At 38.7% G+C, this 19,055-nt stretch overlaps 1 protein-coding gene across 1 annotated transcript; it reads right to left on the bottom strand.

The window, feature by feature from the left end:
• Positions 1-1,494: 1,494 nt before the first annotated feature.
• Positions 1,495-17,334, bottom strand: LOC139134841 (uncharacterized). Its single transcript, XM_070701901.1, has 3 exons — positions 16,963-17,334; positions 6,296-6,405; positions 1,495-5,050 (listed from the first exon to the last, which is right to left on the bottom strand). The coding sequence occupies exons 1-3, from the start codon at positions 17,205-17,207 to the stop codon at positions 4,092-4,094; spliced, it is 1,314 nt and encodes a 437-aa protein (XP_070558002.1). The 5' UTR covers positions 17,208-17,334; the 3' UTR covers positions 1,495-4,091.
• Positions 17,335-19,055: the final 1,721 nt, after the last annotated feature.

Here is a 19,055-nt window from a genome sequence, read left to right as displayed (position 1 = left end):
AAATGGGCCACAGAACATCACAGGACATTACTCAGTGGCTTCATAACTCAAATGGTCCGCATCAAACCAAATTTTTGACTTTGTTCTGACCAAAATGCAAGTGGACAACAAGTTTTGTCTATGAATGGGGTTAACCGTTTCAAACCATTATTTCTATGTGTATATTTAGGTAGTATGCGCCAAGAAAGTGAGCGACTTAAACTTTTACTCAAACTTTTCTAATTAAAATGAAACTTTCAAATGTTCTCTTAGGGAGCCTTTAGTAATTACAGGGGGTGGACCGGGGGAATCGGGCCCGGGGAGAGTCACTTTTTAGAAAACTGTCCAAGTGGGAGGGTCTCTTTTTATAAACCTATCGGGGGGGGGGGGGGGTTACATTTTACAGAAGCTGATTTTACGGCCAAACCTTTGACTGTCCATGTGATATTTCCTGAATAGGAAATCACCGACCAAATAGACCGATTCTTTTAAATACTTACTTCCCTCAAATGCATGAAATATCATGTCCCTTCAAAAATTCTTGCTTGGTAAATTGCGAATTCCTCGCAAAACACCACCCCTCCCGTAATTTGTCCCTAATTTAAATAACAAATAAACCAATTGTTATGTAAGTTAGCTAATACTGTTTCAGTCCCAGGGAGAATACTGCAGTAGTCAGGGGGGGGGGGGGTGTCAAGTTTTAGAATGTCGGACAGGGGGAGGTCACATTTTAGACAGGAGGATAGGGGAGGGTCACATTTTACAGTACAGTTGCACACGGAATTTTCCAGACCCACCCATGTATTTCCTGAAGGCTCCCTACCAATCAAGAATAAAATTTGGGTCACTATGCAAAATTTAGTACTAGAGAAACAAAAACAAATATTTAATGACACTTAAAATTAAAGATGGCCAACATACCAGTGTTCATCCTATGGAAAATATGAAATTTTCGAATTTTCAAAAAAAAATTGAGACTCTGAAAATATTTCTTACCAAAGGTGCTGAAAACATTTCTTACTCCAAGAGTTTTAAGATGTGCCTAACAAGTTGTAGAAGTGCAAAAAGAACTGAAAGTCATAATTGTAGATTTACATTTCAAGACAATTATTTCCAAGGCATCTTTTTGTGAAGGATGAAAAAATAGACAAAGGGAAAATGTGAACGGTAACATCATTTATAATGGGCATTGAAGAGTTCCAGACTTTTTTACTACTTGCATCTATGGTAAATGGTGGCTAAAGCCAAGAGAAGAGGACAGTGCAATTTATACAAATTGCCAATAACCTAGGGAGTCCATACTGTAAGGGACAGCGTGCTAACAAGAGCCCCAGGAAATCCCCTTTAGCTGCCATGGTATCAAGGTTGTGTGTACACTTTTTTAACAAGGTTAACTCATACCTTCAGCAAGGCTACATGCATCCACTCGCCAAACATGAAAATACTTGAATACAGACATTTGTGCTCTCTGGGTCTTTATGACCAGACATTGCTAGATAAGGTCAGAGTACTCGGTTTGTGACTTTTATTACCACATATTTATTGATTCGCTGGGTAAAGAATTAAAAAGGTAAACATATCAAAATATGACTTGGTACTCTGAAAATCATTTGCATAGACTATTTGTTTGCGAATGAGTAATGATTATGGGCCAAGACCAGATATTTTGAAAATATTACAAGTAAAGAAGTGATTTTATGGTGAGCTTTGATGAAGGCAAAAAATTAAGTCAGGCCATCTCTGTCCCCGCTAACACATGTCAAAATTACAATGACTGGCCTTTATTTACAATATTAACTCTAGTATTTGTTCATACTGTACATGCCTATGTACACTGTGTTTGTCAGGTTGAGATGTTAATCTCACAGTTGTGGGGTTATATCTTTTTATTGGTCAAGTTGTTACAGTTCAAAGGATTTTTCCATCTTGCCATAGAATATGATGAACAATTTCAAAGCACTGAAACAGTTTTGAGGAAATAACCCACCACATTTTTGTTGTCTGTGTTGTAACAGAATGAATCAACATGAAACTTATGAACATCATATCACTCACGGTCTCAAGTAACGTATGTAGTTTACAGAGTCAACCCAAGTTTCGGTGGATATTAAGCTCCAAGTAAAATATGCTGACACAAGCCACACCTTTGCATGGTACAACGGGATAAAAATACTGTTTAGCTGTACCATCTAACATACATTAGCATCAAGCTATGATAGTTTTTCACAATCTACAACTACACAATTTCTTTCTATTCAACGGCATTCAAGAAAATATCTACACGATACTTAAATTAAAATATTGCATCTTTTTTATGATATTAGAAATCCAAAGGCCTTGAAAACTGATACAAGATACCTTAACATGTTGATGGGTATTTTCATTCAAATTTGTTGGTTTTTACATTGATTGCCAGGGAGCATTATGAGAGACTGCTGTGTAATTATATATTTATATTAAATGCATGGCCCAAAACACAGAAAATCACACAAAAATATACCTGCCATGCTGACAAATGGTACATGTCACAAAAGGGGTTGACAACTTCACTTAACCATGGAAATTATTATACATATATGTGGCTTACAATTTTATCTGTCAAAGTTTGTTGAAATGAAGAATAAGAATGATTTGGGCAACCATACATGTAAAAAGTACAAATGACCTCAAAAGAGGGATAAAACTGCAGCAAGCAAAAATGAATACAGTAAAATATTGGCTGACCAGCGGGAGATACAATACTTGTTAAAACTAAAAGGCAGAGGATAAAAACTGCAACAAGTTCAAACAAATACAGTAAAATACTGACTGACCAGCGGGAAATAAAACACTTGCAAATTGCAATTAGTCTCTGCGATTTGCAAGTGTTTTATTTCCCACTGGTCGGCCAATTTTTTACTGTAATCATACATGTAGCTTGAGAAACAGTGTTGTCTTAGGAATATCTTTGAAATCACTTGACTATATATGTGTGTGGAAAGTTTGCCTAGGAGTAGACCTATCAAAAATATGTACGGAAACACTGGAGCATTTGGTTAGAGAGAGAAACAAAAGACTGTGTGTATTCTGAGACCTGTATTGAATTGAATGAACTGAAATAACAGTAGATACTACAAGTAAAAAGCCCTAGCCTAGTAAAATTTCATCAGCTAACGATGAGACATCGGGTGATGTTGGGTTACCACAATTAGCACATGACAGTCCATTTCAAACATTTGACTGTCCCTTTCCATGTGTGAATCATATACATTGTAAACATATGAAGCAATATGAAAATGTGGTACCCAGGATCTTAGTGACATGATTGCCCTGTATATCAGCCCTTCAAGTCAATTGTACTCTATAAGAAAAATCATTGGAAACTAACAGGTACACCACACCTTGACAGTGGTCACAACAACTTGAAGATTTCATGTACATGTACACTCTGTGCACTGATTCTGAGTACATGTACCTGTAGGTGTAGAATGTCATTGCCCTTGATCTACTCTACATGTATGCATAATGAATAATTTCACTGGTTTGCTACTGAAAATGAAGCTGAATGTGAAGCTTCAAAATAACCTAGAAAAACTGAGTGCTTGTAATGCTGAAATATTTGAATTGGTTATTATTTTATCACTTTACACCGGACTGTTCTCACCATATCTATTCAACACATTTGAAGTATTGCAGGTAAGTTTTTTCTTTTTTTGCAAAAAATATCTCATATACATAGAAATTCAACAACTCTACAAGTATATGCTTTTGACTCACTGTTAGGAAATCGTCAGAATAATTTCAAACACTCTTGTTGAAAAACTCAGGTTGAATTTCACTGAAAGCCATTTTCTGTCTATGGATTGGAATCTCAAAAACATTTCAAGTTCAATTTCAAAACAATTAAAGAAGAACAGTAAATGTAATTCTGTTAGTGTAGAAATCCCAAGAAATTAATCCTTCTACCGTATGTGATGAGAATTAAATGGATGATGTCAAATCACATGAAACTACACCATTTGAGGCCGAAGTTCACCGAATTTGAAAATATTCCATCAGTCCATTGTGAACCATGATTCCTAGGGGAAAGCAGATTCACTTCACGAGCACAAGAAGAACATGGAAGAAATGTTTCAAGTCTCTGAGCTTTTTTCAAAATAACTTCTCAGATCTTTCCCAAGTTTGACGTGGAATAGATGCTGGGGAAATTCTATTCTCGGTGCATATCTTCCGACATCATAGGCAATGGAATTCATCCCGGCTTGCACGCCTTCACACAAGTCTGTGTCCTCCGACTGGACCTGACTTGCTGGTGCGATGCTGTCATCGACGTAATCTTCCAGTTCTTTGTCAGAGAATTTATTAATCAGAGAGTTTTCAAGGAAGAAATCGTAGACGAAGTCAGCAGTGTCATGCCCCTTTGGTACAACGATATTGGTTTCAAACCAGGGACCATATCGACTGACCATGAAGTTTGGATAGATGTGTGTGTATGTTGGCCATTTTCCCACTCTCTCAACAGCATATTCATTGTCAGCTTTGACATCCACAGTCTGAGTTGAAAAATCCTCATTGGCGTGGATCATCTTCATGGTACTGAAATCATAGAAACTTGAAGTAAATTGTTTATGTGCAAAATCGATATGGTAACCACCGTCGATGAAGTTATCAACAATAACCTTCCAGTTACTCTTAATTGGGTACGTTTTTCTTCGGACAAATCCATACTTCTCTGGAACGTATCCAGATTCGGTCAACATCTCAGTGATAGGTTTCAGATGTTCAATTTCCGTGTGTGCATCCTCTTGGCCAGGTACTAAGCGAACTAACACCAGAGGACCCCAAGAGGTCACTGGCATTGGAATGAGTCCAAAGTCTTTAGCCTTGAAGTCCTGGATTCCCCTGAGTTTCCTAGCCTTGGTCAGCCTGCCATCCAAAGCGTAGGTCCAACCGTGGTATGGACATTCAAAATGGGTCAGTTTGCCTTCACCCTTTGCCACTGGCATTGCATGATGACGACAAACGTTGAAAAATGCTCGGAGTTTCTGGTTGTCATCTCTGCACACAATAAATGACTCATCTGCAAACTGTCCTGAATGAACAAAAACAAATTTACATGATATTAATAAAATTCTCACACAAAATTATCAAAGCCCAATAGAACCGCTTTCAGTCAATGTGCCATACATGTATGAAATACTGTCTCTCAAAAATTGCAAATATAATCAACTTGATCAAACAGTGATGAGTTTTGTGCTTCATGTTCCAAGTTTGCGATGAACAATGATGAGTGCAATTATTTCTCAACACTTCAACCTATTTAGATGTACCGAAAGACCCTCCACGAGGACTGTGATGTACCTTTGCAACCTACATGTGCTCAGCTGGCAACATCAACAGACAAACCTTTGTCTGTAGTGAAGGAGTCGTACAAAGTGTTAGATTTTAAAGCTTTACATGAACCATTGAGTCACCTTCACCTCAAACCGTTACTTGAATGAAATGGTCTTGATTTCATGGCAGGGATGAATAGAAAGAGGATTCCCAACAAACCGCATTATTGTGAGTTGATCAAGAAGCGCAGAGTTTGTTAAGATAAAGATTACTCACACATGTTACTGTACGTACAACAGAGAAACAGTCTCAAGGGAAGATCAAAGACGTCAAGTGTTTTTTCACTTTAATAATTACTTTTTGTTTTCCAGGACATTCTTGTTTGTTTTCATGTATTGTTTCTGTCTCTGAATGATTTTGTACAGATAATTCCATATGCACTGTACTCTATTGTACATTGCAGCTGTTGTAGTGTTTTCCTCCTGTTGTCAACAGATTTTTCTCAGCAAATGGAGTTTTGTTGCTTACATGCTCAGAGTATCAGTAAACATTGACAATCTTTAACTTGTAAATAAAAATGAGACTAGTAGTAATGGCAATTTTATATATATTTTTGGGGATAGGCTCAGACAGCCATCAACAATATTTAATTGGGTCAACAGATTCAGTGGTCAAAGGTCAAATACCAAAATATCAACTACACTTTAACCCTTTTCCCACAATGGTTTTGCCCAAAATCTACTGCTATCAATGGTGCTTGTGGTCCTTTTTAAAGGAATGGGAATGCCGGTTAAGGTCTATGTATTTGCAGGTCCATACATGTAGATGTGTAGAATATCAGTGAGTTGTGCAACAGCATTTGCATGTATCCATTCCTTTTCAATTATAAGTTATGCAGAATAGTGTATTCACAATTACAGCAAACTCAGCACAGCTTACATGTATGCACTTGTATGTATTGTACACATGCAATGGTGCTTGCTAACACTCTTATAGTTCTTACCTTCAAAGAATTGTCCTGGAGTAGCAACTTGATCTAACCTGCCAACAGCAACCCAGTTATTCCTGAACACTGTATTTTTCTCAAGTTTTAACAGATCTGGCTCTGTGTACCTGTAAGTAGATGCAATGAAATTCACGAGTCATCGTTTGGTTTAGTCATTTGAAGCAATGCAGTAGCAAAGACATGGACAAATTCATAGAATGTGGGAGTGGTCCACAGTCTTACATGTAGCTCTATCATTCATCATGTCGAAGGTCACACATATAGGGTTGAAACTACATGTATCTGTGACAGGAAGTCTTTATAAACTTTAACAAAATATCTGCAAAAGTGGAAATGACGATACTCTAACAATCATATCAAAACGAATACTGATTGAGAATGAGATCATCTCAAAGGATGCAAAACAAAGTAGAGAATGGCATTTTGGGTAATTATTTTGGGGTGGGGAGTAATAAAGTCATGAAAATCACAATGTAATCACTTTTTTCATATCTCCATGTTCTTGATTGTGAAGCTGCAACTATTTTCATGGATATCTGATTCTATATGACTGTGATGTACATGTATTGAGGGACAATAGATAATGAATACATGTACAAATGAAAGTCATTACATTTGACTTCACGCTGCTTTATCTTCTCCTCAATACAAGTTTGGAAGTGAGAAAATCTGACGACCAATTGGTTTGCATTTCTCTGAGTAGAACAAAGTGTTGAAAGAGGTTATTGTGAGTCTATACTTATGACAAGTCTTTGAACTGCAGCCATTTGAAAACATGTTGTAATTCCATTAGGTACTGTGAATATACACATTTTCAAAGGTGCAGCAGTGGCATACATGTACAGTACATGTGAATTTGTGTACAAAAATTGACAGTAAATGTAGCTATGCCACCTGCTCCTAAATGCGACGAGCTTCATTTGCCATATGAATGTTTTTATTATCCAGGGCCCCTCAGCCTGTCATTTACAGCTGTACTCCTCCAAGCGATGATCAAAACCAAAGTTGCCACAGTCCGAATCAGAGAATATTAGCTGTAGCAGTAAGCTACATGTAGCCCTTATACAGTTCAGTCAATCTAGAGCAAAATGCAGCCCAACATCAAAAAGTTTGCAACAACACTTTTCATGTGCATGTAGACTCTGCTTAGGGGACTCCCTTCATGGTATAGACAAGGGTGAAAAAACTTTATTTCTTTCTATTGATGTGCCTTCAGGAAACGGGATAAGTGCAGGTCCATCAGGAACCTTTTTGATTTTTTAAAATTTTTAATGGGGTGTGTGACTGATAAAAAATGCAAAATTAAAAAAGCTTGGGGTAAAAGTACATGTACATGTAGGTTGGGTCATCGCAAATACAATTATTTTTTACCTAACATACAGTGAAGTATTCTTACGGCATTGAACTTTGACTTTTACCAGGAGTAACTGTCACTGACTCAAACAATATTTTTGGTCAATAGCTAAAACATAACTTGGTGTAGTAAACCCTGTGAATTTGTGAAAAATATCAAAAATCATATCCACTCAACTGTAAACTTAGATGATATTTAATAATAATATGATAATGTTTGCTGTAAGTCCATTGAAAGTTCTTGTTTTAATCACAGAAGCCTTCAAACACTAAGCCTTTAGCTTATCAACACAGCATCTATATCATTAAAATGCACTGTTTTTGTCTACAATTGAATTCTAGTACTAGTAGACCAGAATTCACTTGTCAACAACAACAATCAGGCCACATACTGCCTCCTGTTGAGAGCTGATTAGGGGCCCAAGCCGACCGGCTGGGACCCTATTGTTATTGCTCAAGTTCTACTGACTTCCTCTTCTTCTTCTTCTGCCCTTTCTTTGCTCACCTAGATCTCTCGAACGGCTGAACGAAAACTTCTCAAACTTGCAGGGCTAATAGGAGCCAATAAGTACTCGTGCACCTGACCCTTGAAATTTTGATTGGTCACGTGACCTGGCGGCCATATTGGATTTTCCAAAAACCTAAAGATGGCTTCTCTAGAAGACCTAGGGGTCTAGTCGATTTGAAATTTTTTGTATAGCAAGCATGACCTAAGGTCTGAAAATTTGTAAATAAAATCGCATGCGGTCACGTGACCTTGGCCGCCATATTGGATATTCTAAAATACTCATTTAATCTTTAAAAATCTTCTTCTCCAGAACCAAAACACCAATTTAGCTCAAACTTTACTCATGTCATCCTTACAGTGATCTCTTTAAAGTTTGCAAAAAGCATTTTGATCGGTCACGTGGTTTGGCCGCCATATTGGATTTTGTGAAATCACAATTTAATCTTTAAAATCTTCTTCTCAAGAACCGATTCACTGATTGACCTAAAATTTTAAATATATCATCTGAAGTGTGATCTCTTTCAAGTTGCAAAATGCGTTTCGATCAGTCAAGTGGTTTGGACGCCATATTGGATTTTGCAAAAATCGTAATTTAATCTTTAAAAATCTTCTCCTCCAGAACAAAAACACCAATTAAGCTGAAATTTTACTCATGTCATTCTAACAGTGATCTCTGTCAAGTTTGCAAAAAGCATTTTGATCGGTCACGTGGTTTGGCCGCCATATTGGATTTTGTGAAATCACAATTTAATCTTTAAAAATCTTCTTCTCAAGAACCGATTCACCGATTGAACTAAAATTTTACATCTATCATCTAAAGTGTGATCTCTTTCAAGTTTGCAAAAGGCGTTTGGATCGGTCACGTGGTTTGGCCGCCATATTGGATTTTGCAAAAAATCGTTATTTAATCTTTAAAAATATTCTTCTCCAGAACCACAACACCGATTAAGCTCAAATTTTACTCATGTCATCCTTACAGTGATCTCTTTCAAGTTTGCAAAAAACACATTTCGATCGGTCACGTGGTGTGGCCGCCATATTGGATTTTGCGAAAATCGTAATTTCATCTTTAAAAATCTTCTTCTGTAGAACAAACATACCGAATCGACAGAAATTGTACATGCATCATCTATAGTGTTATCTCTTTCAAGTTTGTGAAAGGCATTTGGATAGGTCACCTGGTTTTGCCGCCATATTGAATTTTGCAAAAATCGTAATTTACTCTTAAAAATTGTCTACTCCAGAACAAACACACAGATTCAATTGAAATTTTATGTATATCATCTAAAGTGTGATCTCTTTCAAGTTTGCGAAAGGCGTTTGGATCGGTCACATGGTTTGGCTGCCGTATTTGATTTTGCAAAACTCGTAATTTAATCTTTAAAAACATTCTCCTCCAGAACCAATACACAGATTGAACTAAAATTTTACACTCATAATCCCTAGTGGTAGTTCTTTTTAATTTCCGAAAGGCGTTTGGGTCAGTCAGAAGGTTTGTTCGCCGTATTTGATATAGCGAAAATCGCAATTTAATCATTAACCCTTTGCCGCCGGAGGGCGTATAAATACGCCTCACTTCCGGTTCCCGTTGCTGCCGGTAGACGTATATATACGTATAACGTACGTTTGTAACCTTTAACCTTGTTTTTAGCGCCAATTGCCGCTATAGGGGGGTCTAATTAATACCATTGGCTAGGGAATCACGCCACCTCCATAATGATACGCAGTTTCCTGTTTGCCCGCTATCGTGTGTCACCGACCGTGGGAATTTCAAACTCGTTTTGGCGAAATTTATGAATGAACTGTTTAAAAATGGCGACTGGTGATGACGACATCGCTCTAGGACATAGAATTGCCGATATTTTTGAATCATCATCCGATTCTGAGACTGAATTTATGGGTTTCACGGAATCTGACTATGAGGACGACATTCCATTAGCTAGGTTGCCGCGATTACGGCGGGATTCCGATAATGAGGTAGGATCGGACTTTGAAATAGACACTCAAAGTGACGACGACTCGGCTGAGAATTCTGACAGCAGTGAAGACTTACAATGGAGTCGCTCGATCGAAGAACATGACGATGTTAATTTCACGGAACCTTCTCGAATAAAGAAAGATTTTTCAGGTAAATCGGCAAAAGATGTCTTTGATTGTCTGTTCACCCCTGAGCTTATGGGCTACATCGTTACTGAAACTAATCGTTACGCCGAACAGAAACGTCGCGATCCGGGAAACCGGAAGTCAGAATGGACAAATATGACCGTAGATCAGCTTGAGGTCTTTCTCGGTCTTACGCTAGCGATGGGTTTAGTCGACAAGAAAGGTTCGTTCAGAGAATATTGGTCAGAATATTGGCTAACTAATACTCCAGCCTTCGGAAATCATATGCCACGCGATTTGTACTGTCAAATTTTGCGATACATTCATTTTGTCGATAACGAAGCCATCCCAACCGACAGAAATGACCGTAGATACGATAAACTGCAGAAAATAAAACCGGTTATTGACAGCGTGTTGCCAAAGTTCCGGGAACTGTATTCGCCAGAAAGACAGCTTTCCCTCGATGAGAGTATGATTAAATTCAAGGGCAGATTATCGTTTAGACAATACATAAAAAATAAACCGACGAAGTGGGGCATCAAAGTTTTCAATGTAGCCGAGGCGACTTCTGGATATGTTTTGAATTTGAAAGTATACCAAGGCAGAGAATTGCAGCAAACTACTGAGGAATCTGTGACAGACAGGGTAGTGATGAGTTTAATGCAGCCCTACTTTGATAAGGGATATGAGCTGTATTGCGATAACTATTATACCAGTCCAACTTTATTTGAAAACCTTAAGAGTAGGAAGATTTTAGCTTGTGGAACAGTAAGGCCGAATAGGAAGGGACTTCCGTCAGAAATGAAACCAGCTAGTGCAGATGTCAAACGTCTAAGTCGCGGACAGTTTGTTCACTGGCAGAAAGGGAAACTAACAGCAGTAGCTTGGAAAGATTCTAGGATAGTCAATGTTCTTACAACTCTGCCCGTCACTGGAGATAGTAACCCTGTTCTGAGAGCAGTCAAAGTTCATGGCAGGTGGGAGCGTCAGGAAGTGCAACGTCCTATACTTGTTGAGAGATACAACAAGTATATGGGAGGCGTTGACCTTGCTGATCAGCGTCTGTCATCGTACAAACGTCACATGAAAGGGCTGACATGGTACTTGCAGATATTTTGGTACATACTTGAAGTGTGTGTCATCAACTCATACATTCTGTTCAAGAAAGCAAATCCGAATAAGCCCCCAACCCTTCGAGTCTTCCGTGGCCAGCTTTGTGAACAGCTAATTGCTGGGCGATCATATGTGAAGAGACCAGGCAGGAAGTCACTTAGTCAGAATACTGATGTCAGGTTAGACCGTAAACTCCAACATGCTCCAGCATTAGTGGAAACTCAGTCAAAATGTCAGGTTCATAAGCAGAGGAAAGATACTAAATACATATGTGGGGTGTGTAAAGTAAGGATGTGCCCTGTTCCATGCTTTCATCGCTATCACTACATGCAGGATTATAGCTTTGATGACCCGAAATGTGCAGGCAGGGAATTAGCCAGGAAAAGGAAAAAGCATTAGAATAGATAGAATAGACAGTATAGATATATAACACAAAGAAATCAGACTTTTGGTGAGTAAATAACCATTTTATTTCTGGCAAATGTCTTCTTTCAACAGGAATCTAGTTATGTAGCCAATGATTGATGTGTCCTAATTTGCATAACAAGTGACCAATTTGCATATGGAAAGAATTGATACATTTTCTATGTCATGTTCAACTAACATCACCTGTAGGGGTAAGCATTGTAGTCATTAAAACAAAGTTATAATCAATTTATTAAATCAATGTCATATTTATGTTGTAAATGCAAATTAATTCAGTTCCTAGGGGGTCTTTAACCTCTAAGTCTATGGGGGAAGGAAAGGGTGGGTTAAAAATCTTCTTCTCAAAAACCAACACACAGATTCAACTGACATTTTACTCATGTCTTTCTCAGTACGAGCACTTTCAAGTTTGCGAAAGGCATTTGGATCGGTTAAGTCGCCTCAATGTTCATAAGGCTGCAGTTTAACCTCGTCAGTCAGAAGATCGATCAGTGATGTACACTGTATGTTATATTGTACACTTGAAAGTCAAAGACGGCACAACAGACTGCAATGCCCGCTGTCAAATTCAGCTAGCAGTCACACGAACCCTAATCTCGGCCCCTTGTGTAAGGCAACTTGGCGACAAGCTTTTGTACGCCAGGTGACATTGTCAAGTATACTGCCACAGAAGTACTTAGAGGAGTGTGCCACTAGCTTTAAGGGGTGGCCGACTGCTGTGATTAACTGAATAAGAGCGGGACAATGTCCTGCCAGGGCACAATTACTGGGGTCTACGCACAGCTGATATGTGAGTGTCAAGGATCATAAATGAAGCTATTCGGCTAATTTTATATGTAGGTGTCTGAATGCACGCTCACTTATTCATCACAAATATAAAAGAAAGATACATGACATTGCAAGGTGTGGTGATTTGTTTATGATTATCTATCAGACATGCATGGAGTGGCCCTTGTGCGTTATGTACATGTAACTGAGAGCATGTAGCTGATTAAAGATGTAAACAAGACCACATCAAGCCCAGCTGTTTATGTCGTAAAAATCGCTGATACACATCGATTAAAACAACACCTTGTTTTATGAAGTTCTGTAGCTTGATCGTATTTCACTGTAATTGCTTTCTGCCATTGGGTCTGTGAAATCGCCGAAATTTACCCGATATTTATCAGCGATTTGGGGACTCTAATATCGATACTAGACGATACTAGAATGACTTGCCCTGTGCCTTGGTACGCCGGATCTGTGAAATCTGTGATATTTACCCGATATTTATCGGCAATTTGGGGACTTTAATATCGATACTAGATGATAGTAGAATGACTTGCCCTGTGCTTCGGTACGCCAGATCTGTGAAATCGCCGATATTTATTCCATGTTTGTAGGCAATTTGGGGACTGTATATCGATAGTAGACGACACTAGAATGACTTGCCCTGTGCCCCGGCACGCAAGGTTTGTGAAATCGCCGATATTTACCAGATATTTATCGGTGATTTGGGGACTCTTATATCGACACTAGACGATGCTAGATTCCGTCAAATCGTGGGTAAATATCCGATATATATCGGAGATTACACCACCTTACAGTTCTGGTCAAACCCGACTTCCAAGGACTTACTCTAACTTCGATACTGGACGATACCGGTACTAGATTTTGTCAAATCGCGGGTAAATATCCGATATATATCGAAGATTTCCCCACCTTACTGTTCTGGTCTAACCCGACTCCCAAGGACTGACTCTGACTTCGACACTAGGCGATACTAGATTCTGTTTAATCGCAGGTAAATATCCTATATCGGAGATTTCACCACCTAATAGATCTAGCCGAGCCAATCTAACTTCGACATTGTATAGTCTATTAGCCGTAACTATCGGATCATATAAAAGTGCAATGTCGCTGTGTCCTCCCCCTAACAGCCGGTGATAGACCAGTGCGAGAACGCACCAGAGTTGTCGACAACATGACAAGTTTTACTAAAGGCGGCAGCCAAGGAAACACGAAATCATAAGAAAATTTCTAACGTATCAGTGCAACGGGTGTCGATCATTCTGATGTGATCGTTGACCCACCAAACAGGTTGGAGTCACTGAACTGTTTCGAAGAGGCTGTTCAAGTTACGGATAAGTTTGGAAATCCGTGTTTGGCTGTAGGTGCCTGTGTGATTATGGATAATTGCGGTTTCCGCCATGCATGATATATTGAAAAAAATCTCCAACGACTTTTGCGGAAGTCTACCGTGAATTTGGAAAGTTAGGTCACGGCAAAAGCATACGGCTTTTTTAACAACGTAGAGCGAGTAAGGCACTCCTGAACGGCGAAATGTTGGTGGTGTATTGCTGCCAACAAGCAAATATCCCTACTGACGTTAGAAACTTGTGTGAATGGCTTCCTTAATGATGAATTCGCAAGAATTTTCAGTGTACTGTGACGTGATATCGTAAACAGGTTTTCAGAGAAGAAGCTCGCTCATCTGCCGAGTCGACGTACTTCCACATTCATGTCGTGCAAATGCCCAAGTCTTGTCGCGATATTTGAGCATTTAACTTGATCGTCAGTGAAACAAAAAGATGTTATTCCATATCAAAACATGTGTTTTTATATTTAGGGTTCTGTTTACGTAATAGACATGAACATTTGGATTTATGATCCGTGATTTCCGCGATCCGTGGCATGATTCAAGCTGGCCGTGAATACGCACTGACGTTTTTGATCATGACCCCTGACCCAAGTGTCATCGATACGCCGTGCGCTGTCCGAGCATCGCTTGCTAAATTCATGGAGCTTGAAAATTTTGCTCTACCTGTAGGGGGGCACTTGAAAATTTAGTGGTCCTTTTATGTTTTACATTTTCCGATTCCAAGTTTTTTGTAGGTAATTTAATGAAAAATGAATACCATCTTTATGTCATTCAAATGTTGTAATGTTAGTAATAATTTAACAGAATGTACAACCATTTTGTCACATTCCATGACTTTTATCTCGAAAAATCTAAACATGTGTGATTGTCATAAAAAAATCAAACTTTAGCCTAGTAACAGGGCAGAAGCTGCAACCGTTGATGATGTTTGCATTCTCTATCCAATATATCAACTACAATTTCTTTCGGTCTCCTTACAGCAGCTCAAACACACAATGTTCAGTTTGTCGACAAAGCCTGTATATATAAATATGTATTAGGTGATAGTTTAATTAGAGTCCAGACTGACAGTCAGTTGTCAGCACTGATGCATGGTACACATACACAGGCTGTGCTAGCAAGCTGAATACTGGACAGTTCAACATGCTGTTGAGAGTAGAACAAGAACACAGTTGTATAATAAACTGAACAAAAATATTGTCAAAATTATCAAAGTTAATACAGCTACTGCCTATTGGCAACTGTCACTATCAGATACCGCCCTGCTACTGTAGTGTCACTGTTACTGCATACGTGAGCAGTGACAGAGATAGCTCTGACTCTGATATACATGGTAGTTGAAGAAGAGTTTGTGTCAAATGAGGCTCATGATAGTGAAACATTACCTAAACAAGATCAGGCCAGAGAGCAACACAAGGAAGAACACATGGAAATTTTGAATTCTGGCATATGAGAATAATCAAATATTAAAGACAAAAGATGGGGTCACCATGCTTGATTTTCTAAATTTTCACAGTCTTGTCATAAAATTATACAAAAGTAAAACTTTGAACAGTAAAGATGAAATGAAAAAATATATGACTAAATGGAATTATTTATTTTTTAACCAAATTTGCAATTATTACGGCCTAAATTTCAGAGATGAATACATTCATTTGATGGAATATTTTAACCTTCCAGTATTGTCAATTTTGAGTAGCATCTAATTCATATATGTCTTGTACTTTTGAAACAAATTTTTGGTAGGTCACCGTGCTCAGTTTAAGACGCCATATTTGATTTCGTGAAAATCGCAATTTATCTCTAAAAATCTTCTTCTCCAGAACTAAAACACTGATGGAAGTGAAATTCCACTTTTGTCATTCTTAGTGAGAGCTCTTTCAAGTTTGTGAAAGGCAATTGGATCGGTCACATGGTTTTGTCCCCATATCGTATTTTGCATGAAACAGACAAATATGAGATGATGTTCAAAATTCTTCTTTACAAGAACTTGACTGTTTAGAAGCTAAAATTTTGCACATAATGTAATCAGTGCAAGAATTGGACACCATGTTAATCGCTTGGGCCCCGCCAACGCTGCTTGCAGCTTTAATTTTAAATTTGAATTCTTACATCCATAAATTGAGGGTTTTCTGTTACAAGTTCTTCATTTCATTGCCCTCTTTTTAATTCTAGTAATGGTACATGTAACATCTCATATAACTTATTGACTGTTGATTGGCTGTATATCATCAACACTCACTACGGAATATTTCAAAACAGCCAATCAGCTACATGTACGCCATACAACTTTCAATACTTCCATGTTGCTGCACGCATGCTCTCTATTTCATTAAAAAATAATTAACTGGCTGCAACTCCATAGAGTGTACATTTTGATTTATTTTCCATAAGGCCTAGCTCTGCATGGCAGGGCTGTGTGTTACCGGCGTTACACGGCCTCCCACCACGGTAACTAACGCTGGTAACACACAGCCCTACTATGCAGAGCTGCATAAGACCGTGCTTCTGCAAAATGTGGTCTTCTGGTGAAACATCATCATTTGTAATTATGCAAGTGTAAATGTAACATTAATCGTAGCGAGTGTGATACATGTACATGTACTTCATTGGAGGCTGGTGATGTTATCTGCACCTTCTGATCTAGCTCTGCATGGCAGGGCTGTGTGTTGCCGGCGTTATACGGCCTCCCACCACTGGCTGACTATATCAGTCTGCAGGGCTGTGGTGGAAGGCCGTATAACGCCGGTAACACACAGCCCTGCCATGCAGAACGACTTCTGATCTAGAATGGTTATGGGTGCTACTACATGTATTTGATCAGGTACTGCCATTAGACGGTTTTCAGAACTGGTTCACACCGTTGATTCGATACTGTGTAGGCGGTATTACAGCGCTGTAAAGCTCACAAATAGATTACACCATGGAGGTAGTAGAGACACTATGGAACTTCAGCAAAACCTGCCACATAGACTTGATAAACGCACAGCGGAATAGATTATTGCTGTAGACAACACTTACCATGATGCCGGTGGAGTAGTAGCCCTTTCAATAGGAATTTCGGGGTCGAAACGGATCACTTCTTTACGGACGTTAATCTGTTGCATGAGAGGCGCTTGTCTACAATGTGAGAACGATCGACGACCCCAAACGCTTACTTGAAGTGCAACTAGCTCCTGACACCTCCACAGCGGCCGAATATGTTTCATGATTGTGGCCGTATGGATATTGCTCCCTTTTAAACTTACGATTCGCAATGGTAGCATTACGTTGAACTCAAACTTTCAGCTCATCCAAAACAATTTACGACACAATTTAGTCCGTGCAAGCTACTCTTCCTTGCAGTATGGGCACTCGAATATTCAAGTCGCTGTGATCTGTCAGGTGACTAAACTGAACGTGATGCATTGTGGGACGGGGTAAAGGTTAAAACATGGGGCTCGAACAACAACACGTCAGTACGTAACGGATACCGTAGCGTACGGCAGATTATACATGTAAAATTATTTGATACTCGGCAGGCAGTCCTTCAGTCCCAGAAAATTGAAGCCCTGAAACCAAATCGGTGCGACACAGTCTGTGCCTACATGTATTGCCAAGTTCAACGACCTTTTCCCACTTACAAAGGGACAAAATTTAGGGTTATTTAGCCTATAAGCAATAAAGTACAACCAGCAACGGTATGCCACGAGATTTTGACCAGTTCACGACATATATGAAGTGAACTGGTCAAAATCGAGTGGTATACCGTCTCTGGGTGTGATTTATTGCTATTATACCATAACAGTATGAAATTCTGGCGTGTAAGGGAGCATTCGTTTTTTACAGGGGGGGGAGGGTCGGTGGAAATCAGGGGGTTGACTTTTATGAAACAGTTTTTTTAGGGGGTCAAATTTTACGATTAATGATTGGAAGGGGGTCAAATTTTACAAAGGTTTGTATGGAGTTATTGAAAGAAAAATTTGACTTTGGAATTTCACTGAAATGTTGCTTGGTCCTCCGATAATCTATCGGAGTAGTCTATAAGAAGCTATGAATAATTTCTTTTAAATACAAGACTAGCTAAATCTGTGTATTTATGTACGCTTGATCAATGTACTTGATCAGACTAGGGTAGTTACCGGTGCATGGGTGAGCAAGAAATTTGATTATGGAATTTCACCCGGCGAAATGTTGATACAGTATACATGTTGGTCTATGAAGAAACTACGAATAATTTTTTTCCAATGCAAAACTAGGTAAATTTGTGTATTTATGTACTCTTGATTACGGATGTTAGTGTACTTGATTAGACTAGGGCGATTACAAGTTCATGTGTGTACAAGAAATTTACTTTTGGAATTTCACCAAAAATGTTGATTCTCTATACATTTGTGGTATGTGAGGAAACTTTGAATAAGCTTATATTTTTACAATACAAAACTAGCTATTAAAATCTGTGCTTTAAAAAAGTTTGACAATTGACATAAATGTACGGGACGAGAATATTATATTTGAAAGAGCAGATCTGAAAAACCAATATGATATTGGAATTTTACCCAGTGATTATTTGTAGAGTTCAAAAAGGATTCTTTGAAAGTTCAAAGGTCAAATGGGAAATTATAAGTCAAGTAAAATGTTATTGATACAAACTGTGACATCTGGGGGAGGGTCACAGTTTTTGAGCATAAAAATTGGGGTGGGTAATTCTTTTTCTTGCAAACACTTTTGAAGGGCCTAATTTTTCAGCCTAGGGCCATAGGGTGCGAAGGGTTAATGAATCAAATCTGATGATTTTTTAAAGGGGTGTCACATTTTACGATTGATGAAATGGGGGGGGGGTCAAATTTTAGAAATTTGATTTGGAGGGGGGGTCGCTTTTTACATTTCATTTGTTGCTCAAGTTCCACCGACCCCCCCCCTCCCCGTAAACAACTAATGCTCCCTAACGTCAAAAAAGGATTTTTGCTCAAACTGAGAGCTCGCACGTATGCCAGCCAATATACCACGGCTCTTTTCGCGTCTCGACCAATCAGATGGCTGTACTTGTGGCATTAATATACTGCTCTGATATAATCAGTATAATTAAGCAATAAAAGCATACCCAGCCACGGTATACCACGAGATTTTGACCA

This window comes from Ptychodera flava, chromosome 6 (assembly GCF_041260155.1).
Source record: "Ptychodera flava strain L36383 chromosome 6, AS_Pfla_20210202, whole genome shotgun sequence".
NCBI lineage: Eukaryota > Metazoa > Hemichordata > Enteropneusta > Ptychoderidae > Ptychodera > Ptychodera flava.
The sequence above is the reverse complement of the archived record's forward strand: the minus strand, read 5'-3'. Positions and strand labels throughout refer to the sequence as shown.